The sequence below is a fragment of the Ostrea edulis genome, chromosome 8 (assembly GCF_947568905.1).
Source record: "Ostrea edulis chromosome 8, xbOstEdul1.1, whole genome shotgun sequence".
NCBI lineage: Eukaryota > Metazoa > Mollusca > Bivalvia > Ostreida > Ostreidae > Ostrea > Ostrea edulis.
Window position 1 is genome coordinate 36,357,033 of NC_079171.1, and position 20,772 is coordinate 36,377,804.

At 34.1% G+C, this 20,772-nt stretch overlaps 3 protein-coding genes across 4 annotated transcripts; 1 reads left to right on the plus strand and 2 right to left on the minus strand.

Annotated features, from left to right (window-relative positions):
* Nucleotides 1-1,136: 1,136 nt before the first annotated feature.
* LOC125662561 (type-1 angiotensin II receptor B-like) lies at nt 1,137-3,254 on the minus strand. The gene has a single exon (XM_048894802.2). It carries the CDS (start codon nt 2,358-2,360, stop codon nt 1,326-1,328), a length of 1,035 nt encoding a protein of 344 aa, XP_048750759.1. The 5' UTR covers nt 2,361-3,254; the 3' UTR covers nt 1,137-1,325.
* Nucleotides 3,255-9,162: 5,908 nt separating this feature from the next.
* LOC125662566 (uncharacterized) lies at nt 9,163-15,823 on the plus strand. Of its 2 annotated transcripts, XM_056145978.1 has the most exons (5): nt 9,163-9,698; nt 10,146-10,296; nt 10,836-13,526; nt 14,236-14,334; nt 14,448-15,823. In XM_056145978.1, exons 1-3 carry the CDS (start codon nt 9,416-9,418, stop codon nt 11,083-11,085), a joined length of 684 nt encoding a protein of 227 aa, XP_056001953.1. In that variant the 5' UTR covers nt 9,163-9,415; the 3' UTR covers nt 11,086-13,526; nt 14,236-14,334; nt 14,448-15,823. The 2 variants fall into 2 exon arrangements, with proteins under 2 accessions (XP_056001953.1, XP_048750769.2); XM_048894812.2 differs by having other exon boundaries at nt 14,236-15,823.
* LOC125662562 (putative nuclease HARBI1) lies at nt 10,324-20,596 on the minus strand. Its single transcript, XM_048894805.2, has 3 exons — nt 19,650-20,596; nt 18,005-18,310; nt 10,324-10,963 (listed from the first exon to the last, which is right to left on the minus strand). The coding sequence occupies exons 1-2, from the start codon at nt 20,381-20,383 to the stop codon at nt 18,022-18,024; spliced, it is 1,023 nt and encodes a 340-aa protein (XP_048750762.2). The 5' UTR covers nt 20,384-20,596; the 3' UTR covers nt 10,324-10,963; nt 18,005-18,021.
* Nucleotides 20,597-20,772: the final 176 nt, after the last annotated feature.

Here is a 20,772-nt window from a genome sequence, read left to right on the forward strand (position 1 = left end):
AATATTTGTCGTTTTCGAGATACAAGGGGTAAAAAATTTATGGTTTTGGCCCTTAAAATCCCTTATTACGTAACATATGACCTAAATTTTTATATGAATAGATTTGGATTGTTGAGATGAACATTTTTTGTTCTTTGACTTATACCAAAATATTAACGATTTTTGAGATATTTGATCTAGACTTTGAGCCCTTCTAGATCCCTAATTTAAGGGGCTAGCCCCTAAATCTTGATATTTTCGAAAAGATCTCGTAAATGTGCACAACTTTTGTTCTACATGTCTTAACAAAATATTTGCAAGAAAAAAGATATTGGAGATCAAAGGTCAAAAATCGCCGAAATCGGCGAAACATTTTGGCATCCATTTTTTCAGGTCCAGGCGAGCTTTTAGGCAAATCGCCTCCGGTAAAATCGAATCCCCCACAAATCTTCTAAAATGTTTACTCTATCTTGTGTAGAAATTTCAAGACTCTAGCTTCAAAACTAACGGAGGAGATGTGTGGACAACAAGGCCCTTCAAAAAGTCACTAAAAGAGAGATAACTCCTGACCGGAAGTGACGTCAAGAACGAAATTTTGCAAGCAAAGTCTCGTCACCAAAAGACATCTTTCCTGAAAATTTCGTGAAAATCGATCGAGAAATGGCTGAGAAAAACGCGTGTACTACCAAGGAAAATAATAATAATAATAATGAAGAAGAAGAACGCGAACAATAATAGTAAGGTCTTCCGCAGGAGACGGAAGACCTTAATAATAAAAAATAATAATAATAATGAAGAAGAAGAACGCGAACAATAATAGTAAGGTCTTCCGCAGGAGACGGAAGACCTTAATGATAATATTTATATGGCGCCTTATATAAAATAAATTACTGTAAGGCGCTTTGCAGAGGTAAGAAGAGGAATACAACAATAAAACGCAATTAAATGAGATTAAATGAGGGCATGGCAGAAGATCTTGTATCTGTAAAATTACAAAAATAAAACTCTACAATCAAGATCATTAGCTAAAGGTTTATTTTACGCCGGTCGTGAATATTTCATTCACATTGAGACATTGTTTGATACGAGTCACCTAAAAAAAAAAAACACAAAAAAAAAACCTGCATGATGAATTTAAAAAAAAAAGAAAGAAAAGAAACGTGTTTTTGATGTTGCAGGCATCAAACATTTAATTTAAAACATCACTGAGAATATCAAGATTATATGCAATGGGTTCCCCTTATTCATCTCTCTCCCTCATCGATATCACAGATTCATAGTACGGATAGAAATAGCATTTAATTCGGAAATGAAACATCAATGTGTTATTCATTACATAGCTATCTTCATTTTCTACATTCACATGAACAGATCCAGATTTTAAACTCCTTTCTAAATTTCATATCAAACCCGATGTAGATGAACGGATTCAGAATGTGATTAAATATATAAAACCGCAGAAAGAAATGATACAGGTTTATATGAGTGACGGTGTCTGATATTTCCGGTTCTTTAATGACCAAAGTCTGGGTAAACAAGGATGGTAAAAACGACACAATGTAAGCCACAATTATAAATAGCACAGTCACACTCATATTGTGTTTCAAACGCGCCCGAGAAACATTAGATCCACCGACGCCGTCTTCCTCGTCGTTGATTTGGCTCTCAGACGGTGTTTCATGTGCACGATTATCTGGAAAAGTGGTCTCCTCCAGTCTCGCTATTGAGCGGTAGACTTTCCGTATAACGGGGAAATACAGGCCTGCCGTGATAACAATATTCAATAATATAACGGCCAGTAAAAATCCAAAATAACCTCGTTGAAAAGATATCTTTGATTTAACGTTGCTGACGAAAGTGCATGTTTCCCTAGTTGAGTTCTGATTGTCGTAAAACACCACTTCCGGTGAAGTGCCACTTGCGTAGATGGTTGGGGATCCGTATACAACCGATAACATGATTATAATGACGAGGGACGCTCTCCTCCACGTCCTATTTAACTGTTTTCCAAAAGGATGGCACAAAATTAGGTATCTTTGAAGGGCGATAACCAAGATAATATGTCCCGAAACACCATTGTTAAATATCACCATGAAGGAGAGGATTCGACAGAGAAGGTCACTCGGGTAATCAAAATGGTGGGAGTCAACCAGATGGAAATAAAATGCATTGATGACGCACCCAGTAAAATCCACGGCGGACATTACCGGGATGTAGTACCTGTGAGTTTCTCTTTGAATTCGAAAGCAGTACACCAAAATCACCACGATATTCGCCAGTCCGCCGAGGGCGGCCGCCACGTTGTAGACAAGTGTCGTGGGGAACACTTTCGACGAATAAACATCATCCAGAAACTGAAGCTGTGCATCCTTATTGTGCATTCTGTAAATTCTGGATGTTTGGACTACAGCAAGGTGTGTTAATGCATTGAAAACACGCACTTCACAAATAATTCCTCGTTCATATCGAATTCCCAGAGACTTAAATGTTGTACACAATGTTTAATTCACGATGGGGTAATTATTTCCCTCTCCAAGAATTTTCACACGCAATCTGATAAAACGAACGTTGCACGTGCGTTGAATTTATCAGTGTTTGAGCTTGACTTCTTGTGAACTATGATAGCAATGTAGTGCTGATGATCCTATAATAAAACGTGCAAGTCCAGACACTTAACGACAGGGAAATCATTTTCATTATCCATAAATAGGTCAGTCGCACTCGACACATCGACCGTTTCCTAGTATTCATTATCATGGAATGTAAAACAAAGTGGCGGATTCCGGATGTGTTTTCCATCACATCATCTCGGAAACAAAATTAGAATTCATTCAAACTCGTTTAGCATTTTGTGAGATGTGTGGGATGTATTCATGGTGTCGATATTTCTTCCGTGGAGCATGATAGAATATAACCAAACGTAAAAGCTATAGAGAGAGGGGAGAGAGAAAATAAAAATAAAAAGAGATACATTTTATTGATAGTTGAAGGCTTAATGTACTGTAATTCGATCAACTTTACTCCGAATAGTAAAAAACGATTTCGCTATACGTATGTATGTGTAAAACCTACGAGAACTGTTTTATAAGTTATCTTATTCTTTGTTGCAGAAAGCATTTTAAGTCATTCCGAATGAAATATTCATCAGTTGAATGAAATAGTATTTAAACCACACACACAAACACGTGGAATAAATGAATAATTGAGAAAAAGAGAATTTTTTTCATTTCACTAAAACACGAAAATTGCAACGTTGTATGTTGACGTATTTGACATCCAGCATCCCCCCCCCCCCCCCCTACAGCCAATAGTCAAACGTATGAATAAAAATTAAGCGCAAAGAAATATATCTAATCAATTTATAGTCCGTAAAACATTAACAGAGGTTAAGCACCACGCACCTCAGGAAAATTCACGAAAACTCGCGAGCGGATCTCGAGAGGTATGATAATAAATATTGAGCAGAATATCATGATATCGGGAAAGTATAATAAATGAATAGAAATTGGCTCAATAACCTAAGAGAAAATAGCAAACGAATTCAAAAAGCGAACATAGAACATAGAGCCGTTCACTGCAGTCTGCGAATCACTTGATGGTTACTATTTGTACATAAATTATTTACAAGGCAATTAATTTGGTCGGGACAAATGTGTATGGTATGATTTGAGTGACCGAGGAACAAATAAATGCATAAAGAGGGTGTTGCACCGGAGCGGGAACTTTCCCCTAATCGGAGCTCCGTGCCAGCACTCGTGACGTAGAACTGACCTTAATTCATATTTATACTCATTGCGTATTTGCCATTCAAAGGATTTCCCAGTACTAGGGACAAGCCTAATACATTTTATGTGTCAATACATTATACATGTAGTCTAAAGATAATTTTTGAAATCGTGAAAATTAGATTGTCTTATTTTTTTCTTCTGAATATCAGATACAATGTATATCGTTACATATTACGAGTGTATCAAATATTTAATATTCTATACTACTACAGTCCAAAAGCTCTTACACTCGTATAATACAACCAACAATTGCCAACTGTATATAACTCTGGCCACAAAACAAAATATGGGAAGTTTAGTACGCATTAATAAAGTTCAACATTATTCGAAGTACATGCACCTGTAAAAAATGATTCAATATAGCAATTTGCTACTGGAATACATATAAATTCAAACTGTTTAACGGTTATATACGTTGTTTGGCCTTAAAGCTTTGCATAGTTCAAAACGGTTTTTCGTAAAAAGGCAACATGCCTTTGTCAACAACTTTCATTAATAAAAAAACATACAAGTTCTCTTTAGCAGCCTTGGACACTTAAAACACAGGTATTGCATGCTGTATTCGGCGTGTTTGTTGAGAGTCCTATTCACAAACTAAACAGTATTCAGGTTGGAAGCTTATTTCAAACTCGGCATATGGTAATAAACAGAGATTTAACATGAAAAATTTATAAAAACTAGAAGCGTGTTTCAATTAAGAAAAAAAGTCTAGATGGAAAAGGTAATATGAAAAAAAATGTGTTCGTGAGGGAGTCGAAACCGGTCGTTTTAAAATTATAAAACATCTTTACAAATAAGAGTCGACGACCTTGTCCACTGAACCACGCAGTAGACCATACATTATTGCGGAAAATTAACGTATAGGTGAAGTTAAAAATAATACCAGTGAAGTCGTTTCGATTTTTTTAAATTTACAAAAAATGCCCTCGTGAAATAAAATTTCAAAGAGACAGCTTTTTAGAGGAAAACTTGAAGAACATGTTCATGCTAAATTTATTTTGTTTCACGAAGGCAGTTTTTCTGAAATTCGGGGACACCCCTCCATTTTAACTCTAAAAATCATATAAATCGCATATTGCTTGATTTAACCTCGAAATATTTTGGCTAATTTTTGTCAATACACGTCTTTTAAACTTATTTTCAAAAATTATTGAATTAAGACATACGTTCAAATTGGTTTGATCATATATCTGAATAACTTAAATTTTTCGATCTTTCATGCAACACCTTTAGGGAAATTAACATGAGACGTGCAACATATTCTTTTCTACAAAGAAATATTATACAGATAGTAAAAAATAAGATAAGAATTATGCTATTGTTAAATTCGTATTAAAATTCAAAATCATTTGTGCAGAGTTTCAGGAAAAACCCAATATAGTGAGGAGATGTAAATAGTACATTATGTATAAATACGGGGAACGGGAACATAATCATTTTGTAGCCGATGGAGAGTTTTTTGTTTCTGTCTTTTTGTTTTTACCCCCCAACCCCAACCCCCCCCCCCCCCCCAAATAAATGAATACTTAGTATACTTACAGTAACGTTAGCTTATTTGTGCGTTTTCATTGGTACCTGTATAACTTTAAAGTTTCATGTATACATATATATTTTTTTTATTTTCATGATAATTATTCATTATATTTACATTTTCAACTGTATTCTCCTACATAACACTATCACGAGCAATACGTATTTATCACTGCATAAATCCACTACGGGGTCAACAGAGGTCACGGCTGTGCGTATAAACATTTGTTAAAAGTAGGTAACTGATACTATTTTTACTAAGGCAATACACATCTAGGGCCTAGCAATCGCTCTCACTACAGAAGCACAAAATGTATTTATGGTCTTATTTGTATTCCAAGCAGTGAATTTTCATCAATGATTGATAAAAGCATTTCTGCAAACAATGTCTAAAATTTCGTCTGCTACAACTTCACCCTGGTCATCGGTGATGCGGAATTGTACTGACATTAAGCTTTAGCAAAAAGGTATTTCACAGGACGTATGGACGATAAGTCGTCCAAGTGCGTTAGACCTACACACCGCACTGCCTCCGTGCCACAGCAGCCATAAGGCGATTGATGTCGGTTTCCAAGTTTATGTCGGGCTTTATGGAATTTGATCACGTGACCAACCCGTATTTATATCCCGATAAATATTTTAAAATGATACCTTATTTCTTAAATATGAGTATTTGTAATAGTTTGTACTATGTATTTATTTGACCTATGGATGATAAATTACAATGGGATGTGCATTTCATTAAGAAAGAAATGTCATTTTTGAAAATACACGTACAAAGGGCATGAACTGCCAGGCGCGAAGCAGCCTGTACGCAGGTACATATCATTTACGAGAGAGAGAGAGAGAGAGAGAGAGAGAGAGAGATCTGTCATCAAATTATTTGTGTTTGTGCCTCAGAAATTTGCATTATATAGTTCCGATTGGTAATTTCATCAGCATTATAATGCCCATTCAATCAGATTTAGTCTTTTTGGAATTTCAAATTATAAACTAAGCACTCAATAAAGAAGACCCCCCCAGTGATTTCATTCATAAAACCCAGGAGTTTCCAGGACCTCAAGGCGGCCATCAGACCCTTTGCCGTACATTGCGTATATAATATGTGATACAATTTAGCTGTTCATATTTAATTAAACATTTAGTAATTGCAGTCTAGTAAAAGGTGTAAGAGTTATTCCCCGTTGCCCAGATCCTCTCGCTGCTGACGATGAGAATATGTAGTGTCAGGCATTGCGTCGACCCGAGTCGTAGCTAACTTAAACAAGCTTGTTCAGTCATCAGTTTAAAAATTTAGTGGTTCGTATCAGTTCGGGGGCGAGATTAATGTAGAATAGTGAGAATACTGCATCATAGTTTATATGTCAACCGTGTCCAAATACTGCATCATAGTTTATATGTCAACCGTGTCAAAATACTGCATCAGAGTTTATATGTCAACCGTGTCCACACAGGTGATATTAAAACTCGAAACCTTATATGAAAACAGCAAATCTAAAACATACTTTCAACACTGAGATGCTTTTTTCTCTCTGAGAGTTTATATATTGACGATAAAACAAAACAATAACAACAGAAATGTTGAATATAAACTATATGTATATACATGTAATCTTTTATAATATGCCAAAGGTAATTAGTTTGCTTTTACTCATTTTCTGCATTAACAATTATTTAGGTACATTTCCTTACGACTTCCCATGTTATGCTAATTATAAATTTACTTCTTTTGTTGCTGTTAGTTTACTTATCATTTTTAGAAAATTAAAATGAAATGGGGGGGGGGGGGGGGGGGGGTGGTATATATCAGCAATCCTTTGATACACAAAGTACAAAACAATCTTAATTACCATAATTTTTCTTAAATTTCGTTACTATGGTTGGCAATTTTATGAGCATTTTTACGTCTTCTCGAACACTCCACCCCCACCCCACCCCAACATAAAATGGGTTTCAAACACAGTATATTACGGCGGTGGTTTAGTTCTTCTCTGTATGTGGTCCACTTACATATTGGAAAACTCGAGAAACATCACTGATAACATAAATAAAAATCGGCACAAATGCCATATTGTTTGATGAGAGCGCGGGCTTTCATGATATGCCATTTGTAACCCAGCGGGAGGTATCCGCACCTTTAGTCATTTTTCCACATAAAATATATACGGTGTGACCGTTGGACCGAGCGAAGCATGATATGGTTATTGGCGTGTCCCAAGTGATAGTCATAATTCTGTTTAGGACGGTAAATTACAATTCATTAAAAATATGTATTATTTATGAAATTCCCCTTGCGCTAAACGCCAAGTATCAAAGGGGGGTATCTATGAGGATAATTACAGGATCCGCCTATTCCTTTAACGCGGAGAATATAGCACCAGCCGACGTAAACCGTGCATAGTGACGTGAGATGTAGCCTCGACATTTTTCTTCGTATTTCAAACCAAACAATTATAAACAATAATTCATTTCAAAATATATATTATCTATGAAATTTTCCTTGCACTAAATGCCCAATAACATCTAAATATCAAAGGGGGATATACGAGGATAACAGTTCTACAGGATCCGAAGCGGGAAATATAACGCCAGCCGACGTAAATCATGCATTGTGACGTCACATTTAGCCTCGACATTTTTCTCTTTCAAATCAAACAATTATAAACAACAATACACCCCGTTTGCAATTTAAAAGACAGTTAAAACAAAACAAAATTAACCAATCAATTCAAAGTGGTAAAAAGTAAGCGTACGCGTGTGACTTAAGGTCATGTTTAAAAATTATTCAAAAAAATGAAGGTTAACAACTTATTGTTTTGGGTGTAGGTCATTTAAAAACTAAAGACACTTTTCAAGTACCACAACATATATACGCCTCCTGTGCTTTCACTTCGCATGTTTACTTAAGATGTCAAGGGTCATATGACGTCATTTGACCAGATTATACAAGACGCAAATAGATGATCATAAATCGACACGGCGCACAGCCAGCTGTACATAAATCAATAAAAACATGACATGATAGAAAAGAATAAGTTTCACAGAATCGAGTATTCACTGTCCAAATTGGATCATCCGCTTGCAAATAAGTTAAAAATGGCCCGCAAGATGAAAACCTACCCCTACACTTTGTTTATTTGTGTTTTTTCTCGAGTTCAGTGTATTGTTCAAGAATATTTCAAGATTTGGACAGTGATTTCTAGATAAAGCCTTGTTCAAAGCTTTCAAATAATCTCATGGTACCACAATACATTTATTTTCCTCTTACCGCCGTCCAGTTTTATCTTCGATATGCATGTAAACACGCTATCTAATTAATATTCAAACGCAGCACTGATGTAGAATATTGATCCAAAATTAGATACTGGAAAGGGAAGTAACACGGCGGGAAAATTACAATTTATTATGTAAATGTATACATGATACATGTACGCAGGACAACCAATATATTTTAACCAAGAAACATTTACTTTAGTTTTAATCTTTTAACTCTCTCTCTCTATATTGTTTATTCGCCAATCAAGGTTCCTTGGGAAGGAGGGGGGAGGGGGGGGGGGGGGGGCATGTACAGTAATGAAAATAAGAAAACAATCATTCAGAATTACTAATACTATCAGAGTTCACACTTCTGCACTGCACATATCTATAACTATATATGAAATACTGATTGCAGACAAGATTTAAATTAACAACATGATATATACAATAAAATAACCCAACTGCCTCACACATCAGTTTCTGAGACAGTGGATAGGTCCAAGTGTGTTGTGTGAATACATATAAAATTGTAATCAAATCAGTATTATTATAGTTTAGTAAGTAGAGTATGCAAGTATAAAACACATGTACATGTAGGATCCAGGGCCGGGATTCATAAAGATTCTAAGAAAATTCTTAGATCTCATACTTAAGTAGTAAAAAAATTCTTAGCTAAGAAAAATACTTAAGTATTAATTCATAAAAATGTTAAGCATAATTCTTAACTAAGTTTCAATCTTAGAAAAATGAAACACTTAAGTAGAAATTCTATGGCAACGCGAACGATTTCCCGGAATTTTTACCGCACTCTCCAGCAAAAGAGGTAAAAAGTTGAGGATAGTGATGTCAACAACAACATCATGGAATCCAAGCAGACGAAAAGAAAGCCTAATTGGAATGCTGATGAAACGCTTGCCTTGGCTTCGTTAGTAGAAGAGAACAAGCATATCCTGAGGGGGAAATTAGGGCCCACTTTAACCTCCGAGATGAAGCACCGCACTTGGCAAAGTATTGCCGAAAGACTAGCCGCGATGGGGGTGGGTCCAGCTAGGACAGCGGTGGAAGTGGAGAAGAAGTGGCACAACGTCTTCTCCAAATCTAAATCTGAAATCTCAGATCACAGAAGAGTTGTGACTGGGACAGGTTGGTTATTATTGATAGAACTTAGATACTTAAACTGTCTATATATATAAATATGTGCGTGTGTACATGCACACTGTTGAACTTGCGTAAAGCTTTAAATCTGTCAACATTGGTATATTCTAGATTCAAAATACCAAAGAAAAGCGGTCTTCTTATGCATCGAATTTGACTATAAATATCATTATGAAGTAGGTAAAGCACTTAGCAAACTGTTGCCTTATGACTTGACTACTTCCGTGCTTGTCTGAATATTGTTTACGTTTCCAAGGTGAGAAAAGGGGGATAACTCCAATGAAAATATTTTGAGGTGCCCCACAGGATATCAACATTACTATAAATGTACTAATCTTTAACAGTTTGGAACAATATTTACTACATGTATTTTCACTCACAGTAATTTACTATGGCATCTAGGAATATTCTTTATAGTATATGAATATATTTTAGGCGGGGGCCCACCACCAAAACCTCTCAGCGCAGTTGCCACAACAGTGTGTGGTGTGGTAGGAGAGGATAATGCTTGCCTCAGTGGGATTGATGGTGGGATTGACTCCTCTCTCTTGCAGATATTAAACATTGGAGAAGGGAGTCAACCAGTGTGAGTAAATACAAGAAAATTTGTCTACATATTCACTTATATTGTATTGTATGTAGTTATCTGTCATAATTCATCATCATCATTAATTATTATATGTACATGAATGCAGTGATTCATGCACTGCAAGGATAGATGAAATTACTTGAAATCTGTCATGATAGAATTGTTCTTTGTATCTTTGTAATTCCATTTATATGAATGGATTATTATTATTATATTTTTATTAACATCTAAATAATGATAATAAAAAACAATTATTAAAATAATCATTAAATTCATCATATAATCAACCTCAGTCATGTTGTGTATATTCAAATGTTAGAATTTGGGGTAAATTAGCTTCAATTCTTTCAATGACAGAATTGTCTTTTCTGTATTAATTCGATTTGTATAGAATATGAACATCAACATAAAAAAGAATAACATTCATTGTAATAAACATTCAATGCAATCATATATTTTAATAATTCAAAAGAGCTGCAGAAGATATAGAAAGGAGAATACTAAGTAAGCATTTAATTAATCTCTTTTCATCACAGGGGAATCAATGTCTTTGAGGGACCTCCTGGTATGGATCCCCTCATTCTCAACTCTAGCCCTCTAGTCGCCGCACCTGTACAAGAGCCTTCACTACCATTAACATCCATGACTACAAGTTTGCAGGCCTCTGAAAATAGAAGCAGTCAGCCTGCTTTGAAAAGGAGAATCGAGGAGCTGATTTGCAGGAAGTTGGAACTGGAAGTCCAGTATATGGAATTAAAGATAAAAAAACTAAAGCAAGAGGAATGAATTTTATTAGCTCACCTGAGCCGAAGGCTCAAGTGAGCTTTTCTGATCAAAATTTGTCCGTTGTATGTCGCCGTCGTAAACTTTTCACATTTTCATCTTCCTCTCAAGAACCACTGGGCCAATTTCAACCAAACTTGCCACAAAGTATCCTTAGGTGAAGGGCTTTCAGGTTTGTTCAAATGAAGGGCCATGTCCCTTTCAAAGGGGAGAAAATCACAAAAATGCAAAAATAGAGTGGGGTCATTTAAAAATCTTCTTCTCAAGAACCATTGGGTCAGAAAAGCTGAAATTTTCATGAAAGCTTCCTGACATAGTGCAGATTTAAGTTTGTTCAAATCATGGCCCCCAGGGATTGGATGGGGCCACAATAAGGGATCAAAGTTTTACATACTAATATGTAGGATAAATCTTTAAAAATCTTCTCAAGAACCACTGAACTAGAAAAGCTGAGATTTACATGAAAGCTTCCTGACATAATGCGATGTGGCCCCTGGGCCTCTTGTTGATATTTAAAAGCATTTTAATTGATGTACTATATGTACATGTTCTTATCTCATCTGAGTGAAAGGTTCAAGTGACCTTTTAAATCTGATCAAACTCTGTCCATTGTCTGTTGGCACACAGTTGGGCCACATGAATAGATCATTTTTTTTATACATGGGAAATATTTTGTAAATCTTTTCAAGAACAACAAGGCCATGGTTAGTAATATTAACAAGCAAGCAATCTATTGTAGTGCAGAATCATATAACAGCTGTAGGACCATCAAGGAACCTGGGTTTAAGGGTGGGCTAGAATCTATGATAAAATTTTACATAGAACATGGATATATTATAAACAAAGAATTTTTTTTTTAAATCCTCTCCATCAAGATCATTAAATTCAGTTGTCACCCTCTGGGGCTATAGGTATAAACTCTAATTTACCATACCATTTGTAATACCATTGAATATTAACTACATGTTTTCTTTCTTTCACATTAAATAGACATGTAAATATGATGCCGTAACTGATAAAACATTTAGATTTCATACTATTATTGTATATGATATCTGAAAGACATAGAAATTCAGTATACTTTACCAGACATTGTTGTGTTTGTCATAATAGATATTAATAATTAATAAGTTAAGTTTTTTATGTTTCATATTTCAACATTAATAAGTAGATACTCAATAGATGAAATTAATGATATGTGTGTTAAAATTTTCACTTTCCATATAAAGTAGTTGTTGGCTTTTAACTTTTCACATTTTCATTTTCCTTACTAGAATGACTAGGCCAATTTCAACCAAACTTGGCACAATACATCCTTGGGCATTTTCCCCCTCAAGAACCCCATAGCTAAATTGCATGGTCAAAATGTAATACATTTGTAAGACAGTGTGGTGTTTTCCTAAGTAGATATATTATTTCATTGCTATATGAAACATATTATTTAAAAAAGCTGTAATTTAAGTAGCTCATAAAGATTATCACATGCCTTTATTTTTAACCTGCTTTAATTTATGTATAATTTGATAACATGTACATATCTCTAAGTTATTCATAGATTATAGAATCATTATGGTCATTAATCTCATCTATGTACATGTATATAATGTATTTGCTGAATATTCAGATGGTATGCATTTTGTATGATAGTGGATGACTAAGAGTAATGAAAATTTACATCAGTTTGAATGTACATTTAAAATATGAATTATCATGATAAATTAAAACTTAGTAGTTTAAAAATTTATTTGTGGATTTTGGAGTGTTCAATTAGTATTCAACTACAATGTATTTTCTTTTTTTTTTTTATAATTTCCTTGTGTGGATAAGTGGTCAATATATGGTAATATATGATTATTTGTATATAGATTAATATTTATTAAAGGTTCTGTGTCACACATAGGTACGCTTTGCATTGCATTGATTTGATATTTGTTATTATTTTATGTTTTTTGCATTCTGTTAAGTTTTTGAATATTCATATGAAGTTTATTCAGTCTATGATTTTTAAAGTAATAGTCGAGTAAGATAAATCTATTTATCAATAGCCGTGTTTCGAGTTACTCCGGAACACCCGGGATTTTTCGTATTTAGCCACGCCGGTCACGTGATATGAGCAAAATGTTCCACAGGGGTACTTCCGGTTAATTTTGTTTACACTGGTAACAAAATTGTTTTTGATAAAATATAGATTTTGCGGCACAAACTTTCGCAAATCAGATAAAGGATAGCAAGGGATATATATTTACTTGGGAAGATGTCAAAGTTTACCTTTTCCCAAACCCGGGAAAAGCGTTCACGCAGAGGAAACGATGGCGTCATTTGTGTAGAAAACCACGAGCAGCCGAAATTGAGTGCGATTATTACATTCCGTGAAAGCTGAACCAACAAAGAAACATCATTGTTCTAGCCAGTTTGCTTATATTAACTTTTAGGAAAACCAAGAGGTTTGTACTGACTCTTAAAAATATAATATAGACTGTGCAAAATCTTGTCAATCTTCAAGAATAGGTATACTTGTACCCTCATCCACATCTGAGCAGTGTATGTATTTTACAACGGTGTTCATATAACATTAAATAGAGAATTTCAATTATGAACTTATGGTTCAGGCTCATAAAAATTATGAAGCAATTTCACAAGGGAGTGAGAGGGGGGGGGGGTATATATATCTGCTAATTAAATAAAATATGAGAACACCAGATAATATATCCCTACGGATCTATACTAGAATTTGCATGATCATTTATTCAAGCTCCATACTGATGGTTCATTCACTGCAAAATTTTGAATTATATCAAAGAACATTGATCTTTTCTCCAACTTTTAATACCAATCAAGCACAGGCAATATGCATCGCTTGGGGTCGAATTTACTATTAAAGAGTACTCTTTAATAGTAAATTCGAACACAAGTGATGCATATTGCCTGTGCAATCAAGGTACTTTACATGTACATCAGATATGTACATTTCCACTCAAACTACTTGTATACAAGAATGGAACCAGCTGAACATGAGCCAGGTTATATATTATATATTTGCTCTCCTACCCCTTTGATTCAGTACTGTGTAAGGAAATATACTATTGAGTATATATATTTCTTAAAAAGAATAACAATTTTCATTCATATTTTATTCAACATATATATACACAGGTTGATAACAATGGCTGATCTGCATATAATGACTGCTAGTTATTGGCTGGTATGCAGTGAAAGGGAGCTAAAAAGGAGTAAAAAGTTCATATCAGCCAGGTGAGAATTAATTTCTTCTTTTTTGTGTGTTATACATATGTAATTCTTTTCTTTTGCTGCTTCAAATCTTGTGTATTTGAAAATTTTCAGTCTAATATTTGGCAATGTTATAGGTAGTGTGGTTTAAATAAACCAGTGTTAAGGAATATCCAGTAATGGCATGACATCATGAGAGTTTGGCATACCGACATTCAGATGATTAATGATGAAACTGAAGACCTCAAGTGAAAGGCATGGAAAATTATCCTGTTCCCATTAACCTGGAAAAGAGGAGGGATGCCACAATATTGATAATAGACTTTTGTCAATTTGAGAAGCAAAGATGTATAAAAAAAAAAAAAAAAAAAAAAAAAAATAAATAATGCTGAAATTATAATTCATGTATTTGTTAAAAATACTGTTCACTGTACATACATGTATATTTTTTTAAATTATTTGGAAATACATGAAGTAATTCATATTAAAACTGAATGTATGAGTTTTCATGATTTTTATCAATAAAGCTTACCATATTTATTGTACAAATATCTGATTTCCCCTATACATTGTAGTCATATGAGAGCTTGCTTGCATTCAGAGATATGACATCATGTATAAAGCCGAGTTAAACAACTTCAAAATCTACCCAACATGTTTTAAATGAACACAAAAGATTCTTCCTAATTTCTTCTCTCTTTTTTTCAATTTTGTTCATAAATTTATATTTAAGTCAATTCACCTTTTTCAAACTTTTGATGCATATGACGGATTTCCTCTGTATTGCTATATCTATCAGGTCCAGCACAATCTCTATATTTAACTATATAGTTTTATAAAGCTATTTCAAACAGCTTCATTAAGCTAGTTTCGATTAAATTTCTTAAGTGCAATGACACATAACAATATACATGTACTTTGAACTAACCACAACACTATTCTATGTATAGATCATATGTCATTTTAAGAATTTTCATGAAAAGAGAATTTCTTTTGTATTGATAACTGTCCACTGCCTTATGTGTGTCGAAGCTTTGATAAGTATATGATGACTTTACAATGTGGAATCTGTAACAACTTAATAATCCTAAACATTTGACAATTTTGAATCAAAATTCTTCCTAAGGTACATAGTTTAAGAAGCTTTTTTTGTTTACAGTGTGTTGTTTCAAGTACAAGGATGAAATATTTTCACTTAGAAATTAAATTTTTATGCTTTAAAAATATATTTGATAGAAGATTTGAAATAGTTATATCAAGCAATTTCAATTAGCTTTAAAAAGCTATATAGCTTGATTAGCATATTTATATAGCTAATTATACTAGAGATTGTGCTGGACCAGTCTATGAGCACATAATTGAAATTATGTTGCTGAAAGGAATTATAATATTACCTTAATCATGATCAGATATATATTTTGTTCAGTGATATAAATATGAGCAGTAATCACAAATACCTACTGGATTGTGAAAAGTCAATAAAATGACTACAACAATAAATAGTCATGCTAAAAATTCTTCCAATTACATAAGTATATCATTAGAAGTCAAACTCCAAAGACTTAATTTGTAACACAAGTATTAGTTGAGAAATAATTATTTTCAAATTCAATCTAATTAAAATTAGATCTTTGATCCGCTCATGCAATCGCTACACAAAGGACTATACACCAGTTTCATAACAAGTGCAGTCTTTTCTTAGAGATCAGCTGAGCATAGTGAAGATTCAAGTAAATTAAAAGTCAAATCAATCTAATTAAAATTAGATCTTTGATCCGCTCATGCAATCGCTACACTTTGTGTAGCGATTGCATGAACGGATCAAAGATCTAATTTTAATTAGATCGTTTCAAATTAGACAGCATATTGACTATACCCAAGTAGATAATTTTATCCTCACCCACATATGGCTATACCATTGCACTCAGAAACCCAGTCTAATTCAATTTAAACTAGCTTTAAATAATAAAGCCATTTCAAATACCTATAATATTATAGCTAATCTATTACTTTTCACTGTGTATTGTCATTATCTATATTTTATATCAATAATTATCAGGTCCAGTCCAAAGACTATTTCTACCTATGTAGCTACTTATAGCTACCTAGGTATTTAAACCTACTCCAGGTAGCTATTTTTACCTACGTTTTCCTTTACTTGCATTTTGTGGCCAAACGCAGGAACAGCGCAACATGGTGTGTACCAAATTTCTTGATTCACTTATACTGACAATGAATACCACAAAAATATTGGACAAAAAATGATTACTTTCAAATTTGCATCAATAACTGCACCCACTTCCATTCTCTAGGAACTTAGGATCAAAGATACATGATAAGAAGTCTAGAATGTTTTACAAATCTTTATTAATTTTAAAGTTAACATTCATGCACTCTTACATTAAAAGTTTTTGAGTCGATTTTTCATGCAATTTTCTCTACATTTTCCACCCTCGTAAAGCATTTAAATTTACACTCCGAATTTTGTCATGCACATGTACAACATGATACATAAAACGACTGACCTGTTTAAAAGATGTGCCTTAATTATTATTTATTTATATCTTTAAAAACATGTAAAAGTAGGTAAAACTAGCTACTTTAAGTAGCTTTAAATACCTAGGTAGCTATTAATAGCTACGTAGGTATAAATAGTCTTTGGAATGGGCCTGAATATATATGTTACATGTTTATGCCCATTTTGGCCCTGATTTGGTAACGTAAATTCTATTTCACATAGGCCCTATAGACTGTACTGGACCTAATGCCTGCTTTAAATGAAGCAGTGCACATTGTGTTTTGTTTAATCATATATATATATAATGTCGTCATAATTTTCATTTTACCAGTTTGACAGGTTTCAGTGAGTCTAATACGTTCTTTTCCTTTACCCCTCCGGTTACTAGACAGCTGGGCCGGGCCTTGTGTGAGTTACACGACATCGTCTTCTGTTCTTGACGAAGTCTTTCGTTGTATTTCGTAGATCAATAGTAGCTTATCAAACGCTCATAAACAAATATGTACCGCATACACCCCAAACTATTAAATGTGTATTTCAATTTCATGATGATCGACAAAATTAAGCCTAAGCCTAATACACGAAGTGTCGACTGTTGGTAAACAAAGGTAAACAACGATAAACCGGAAGTAACCCTGTGGAACATTTTTGACGCGGCGTGACTAAACACAGAATAAACACTGTGTTCCGGAGTAACTCGAAACACGGCTATTATATACCATATAGTAAATCAGTAGCCAAATTTGAAGTTCATTTATAATCTATCATTTCTAAGCACTGTTAAAGTAAAGGTGTTGATTGTAAATTGTGCTTGGCAAATGAGTTTTTGTTGTTGATTTTTTATCTTTTATATATATATATATGTATGTATGTATGTATGTGTGTGTGTATGTTTGTTTGTAAATGTTATATATATGTTCAGAGCTGGAAAAAATATAAATTAACTCATGTGTTAAACATTGATTGGTGTTGTTGTTTAATGTATACCACCACAACCCACACAAGGATCATTACATCATTATTTAGATTCAAATTGGTTAAAATGGTATACCCCAAGGTCATCATGAGGTTTAAAAATTTATAAGGAAGTACATGTATATCTAATCATTTTCATTATTTTGTACTTAAATGATCCACTCTTCAACTTCTAGTTACATGCATGCAGTCAATACATACACAACTCCCAATGCAACTCAAAAGTGAGTCTCTGCAAACTGTTGTCGGTATATCAGACCATCATTGCCATTGTTGTTAAATATGTGTGGTACATGTACATTAACTTGTTGATCTTCACCATCATCTTCATGATCTTGTGGGCATGGAATGCATCGATCTTTGCAAATGTTATGCAAAATGGCACAGGACAAAATAACCTGACATGCCTTCTCAGGTGACAAGCGGATTTCACCATGTAGTACATGAAATCGCCTCTTCAGTTGTCCGATCCCCCTTTCCACCACAGATCTTGTTTTCTTGTGAGCTCTATAAATCAGTATGGTAAAATCTGATTGGTTTGGTTATTTAAAAAAATTGGTTGTTGTACACATAATAAATCACATGAATACAACAATCAAGTTATATATGTTAATATTGATATCATTATGTGTAGAGAGAGAAGGGGGGGGGGGGCATGTTTTAAGTATGACCAATTGTTATTTGAGAAGCATAATATCTTGGATGCGAATTACAAAAAAAAATCATTCAGAAGACTTCTATAGTAAATCCCCATTGTAGGCATTAATTGTTAATATTAAATTAAACGAAAACAACAAAAAAACACTGCCGGGAATGACAAAACTTTCATAAAAGCATGTTTCATATGAATTATTGTAGTAAAAAAAATCTTCCACCCGCCCCAATAGTCAATGCTCATCTATTTTCAAATTGTTAAAAAAGAAGAAGAAAAGAAAAGAAAATTCCCCACATCTCGTTATGCTATATGTTTATATCGAAATAATTTCTAAGTTTGAATTTTATGTTTAAAAAAATATTGGATATCAATATATATTCTGGTACTGTGTTACCTGAGTATGTGATAGTCAGGTGCATGTGACATGTACCACCCTCCCCCTTTTATTTACAAAATAATTAATAATGTACCCTTTATTTACATGTCAGTGAAATATAACAATCAAAGTAGATATATATTTTATTATTTTATAGATTACATGCAAGAAAAGGAATTTAAATTCTAAGAATTGCAATAATCAAAAAGAGTCAATTAAGCTGAAATTGCACAGTCTAAAGAATTGACAGCTGTTTACATCACATTTATGTGACATTATATTCTGAATTTGACGTTACCTAACTAATATTATCCATATCCATGATGCAGTGTCTGCATTTGATTTCAATTCATGAAAGTGCCAGTATATATATTTTATAATTTATATGTTGAAACACTTTTACATTCTTATTTTGTCAATCCCACAAGTCCCCCCCCCTCCCCCCCCTCCCCCTCCCCCCCCCCCCCCCCCCCCCATATTTTAAACAATACATGCAAGAAAGAGGAGAAAATTTACAATAAATGTAAATTGGAATAATAATACTAATACTACTAATAGTAATAAAACCAAATATTGAAGTGCTTTTTATTTAGTTTCATGTTTACACCCCTCCATTTGGAAACTGTTGGATCCACCCGATTGTTTCTCAAATAGGGGGCGCTAAGTTTCGAACTAATTTTACACCAATCAGAATTTGTTTATACCAAGAGGGAAATATGGATGTGAGAAAAGCAAAGACTCGTTTATCATGTTTATTTAGAATATTTAAAGGTGTGCATGTGTCTTGTGTATGAAAGAAGATTTTAAATCTTTACCTGTTGTAATTCAACTGCGATGGTTGGTTTGGTCTCAGAAAAGGAGTCAATAACCAACGTTTGGAGGGATATCCGCTGTCGCCAAGCAAATGTGTGTGAATGGGGATGTGATTATTTTCGAACAGGACTCTCAAACCACTTTCGTTAAGGATTCGGGAATCGTGAGTGGAGCCTGGCCATTTAGCAACAACATCAATGATTCTATATTTTGCATCAAAAACAACTTGTGTGTTAATACTGTGGTAGTTGTGTCTATTGACGTATTCATTTTCATATTCGTGTGGTGCAATTATTTGAATGTGGGTACCATCGATGGCGCCTACTATCCCTGGGAAGCCCGCGATTGCGTGAAAAGACTCTTGGTTTCTTCTAATCTCTGCTGCGCTAGATGGAAATTGTACAAACCGACTGATCATAAGAGGGGAGGTAAGGCTTGCCAGTGTTACGGTAATGGCCCGTGAGACAGTTGGCTGAGAAACACCCATGTCATCGCCATTGCACAGCTGCATTTTGCCCGTAGCTAGAAACCTCAAAGTAAGAAGAACTTTCTGAAGAGAGGATAATGCCATATTACGCCGAGAGCCACTAGATATTTGATCACGAATAAGTGATTCCACAAAAAGGATTCCACCTGAATCAAGCCGAAAACGTTCGATAAGTTCACGATCACTGTACTGCTGTAAACAGTCTTTTCTCTCTCTAAAATTCCTTCTGTGAACTATGTTGGCAGCCATTTTATTTGTGAACTTAAGAAATTCTGAAAACTTAAGTCTGCTACAGACTACACTTACTTTTAAGAATTGTTTAAGAATTTTCTAAGAATTAAGTTGTTTTATGAATAAAACTTAAGATAAATACTCATTCTTAGCGTTACTTAAGTATTTTTTATTGATTTAAGAAATTTCTTATACTTAAGCATAACTTAAACATCTTTATGAATCCCGGCCCAGGTGCCTAGGAGGAGTAAGCATCCCCTGTCGGTCGGCCACACCCGTCGTGAGCCCTATTTCTCGGTCTAGTAAACGGAGTAATCCGTATTCAAAATCATTGTTTAAAGAATGACCTCAACTGCTATGAAATATGTCAGACAGCATTTTACCCAAGTTCACAGAAACTGGATACT

Excerpts from the sequence above, each read along its gene's own strand:
- LOC125662561 (XM_048894802.2), bottom strand. The coding sequence starts at position 2,360 with ATGCACAATAAGGATGCACAGCTTCAGTTTCTGGATGATGTTTATTCG.
- LOC125662566 (XM_048894812.2), top strand. The coding sequence starts at position 9,416 with ATGGAATCCAAGCAGACGAAAAGAAAGCCTAATTGGAATGCTGATGAA. Across the intron at positions 9,699-10,145 it reads AAGAGTTGTGACTGGGACAG|GCGGGGGCCCACCACCAAAA; the intron begins GTTGGTTATTAT and ends AATATATTTTAG. Across the intron at positions 10,297-10,835 it reads GGAGAAGGGAGTCAACCAGT|GGGAATCAATGTCTTTGAGG; the intron begins GTGAGTAAATAC and ends TTTTCATCACAG.
- LOC125662562 (XM_048894805.2), bottom strand. The coding sequence starts at position 20,383 with ATGGCTGCCAACATAGTTCACAGAAGGAATTTTAGAGAGAGAAAAGAC. Across the intron at positions 18,311-19,649 it reads TCGCAGTTGAATTACAACAG|AGCTCACAAGAAAACAAGAT; the intron begins GTAAAGATTTAA and ends ACTGATTTATAG.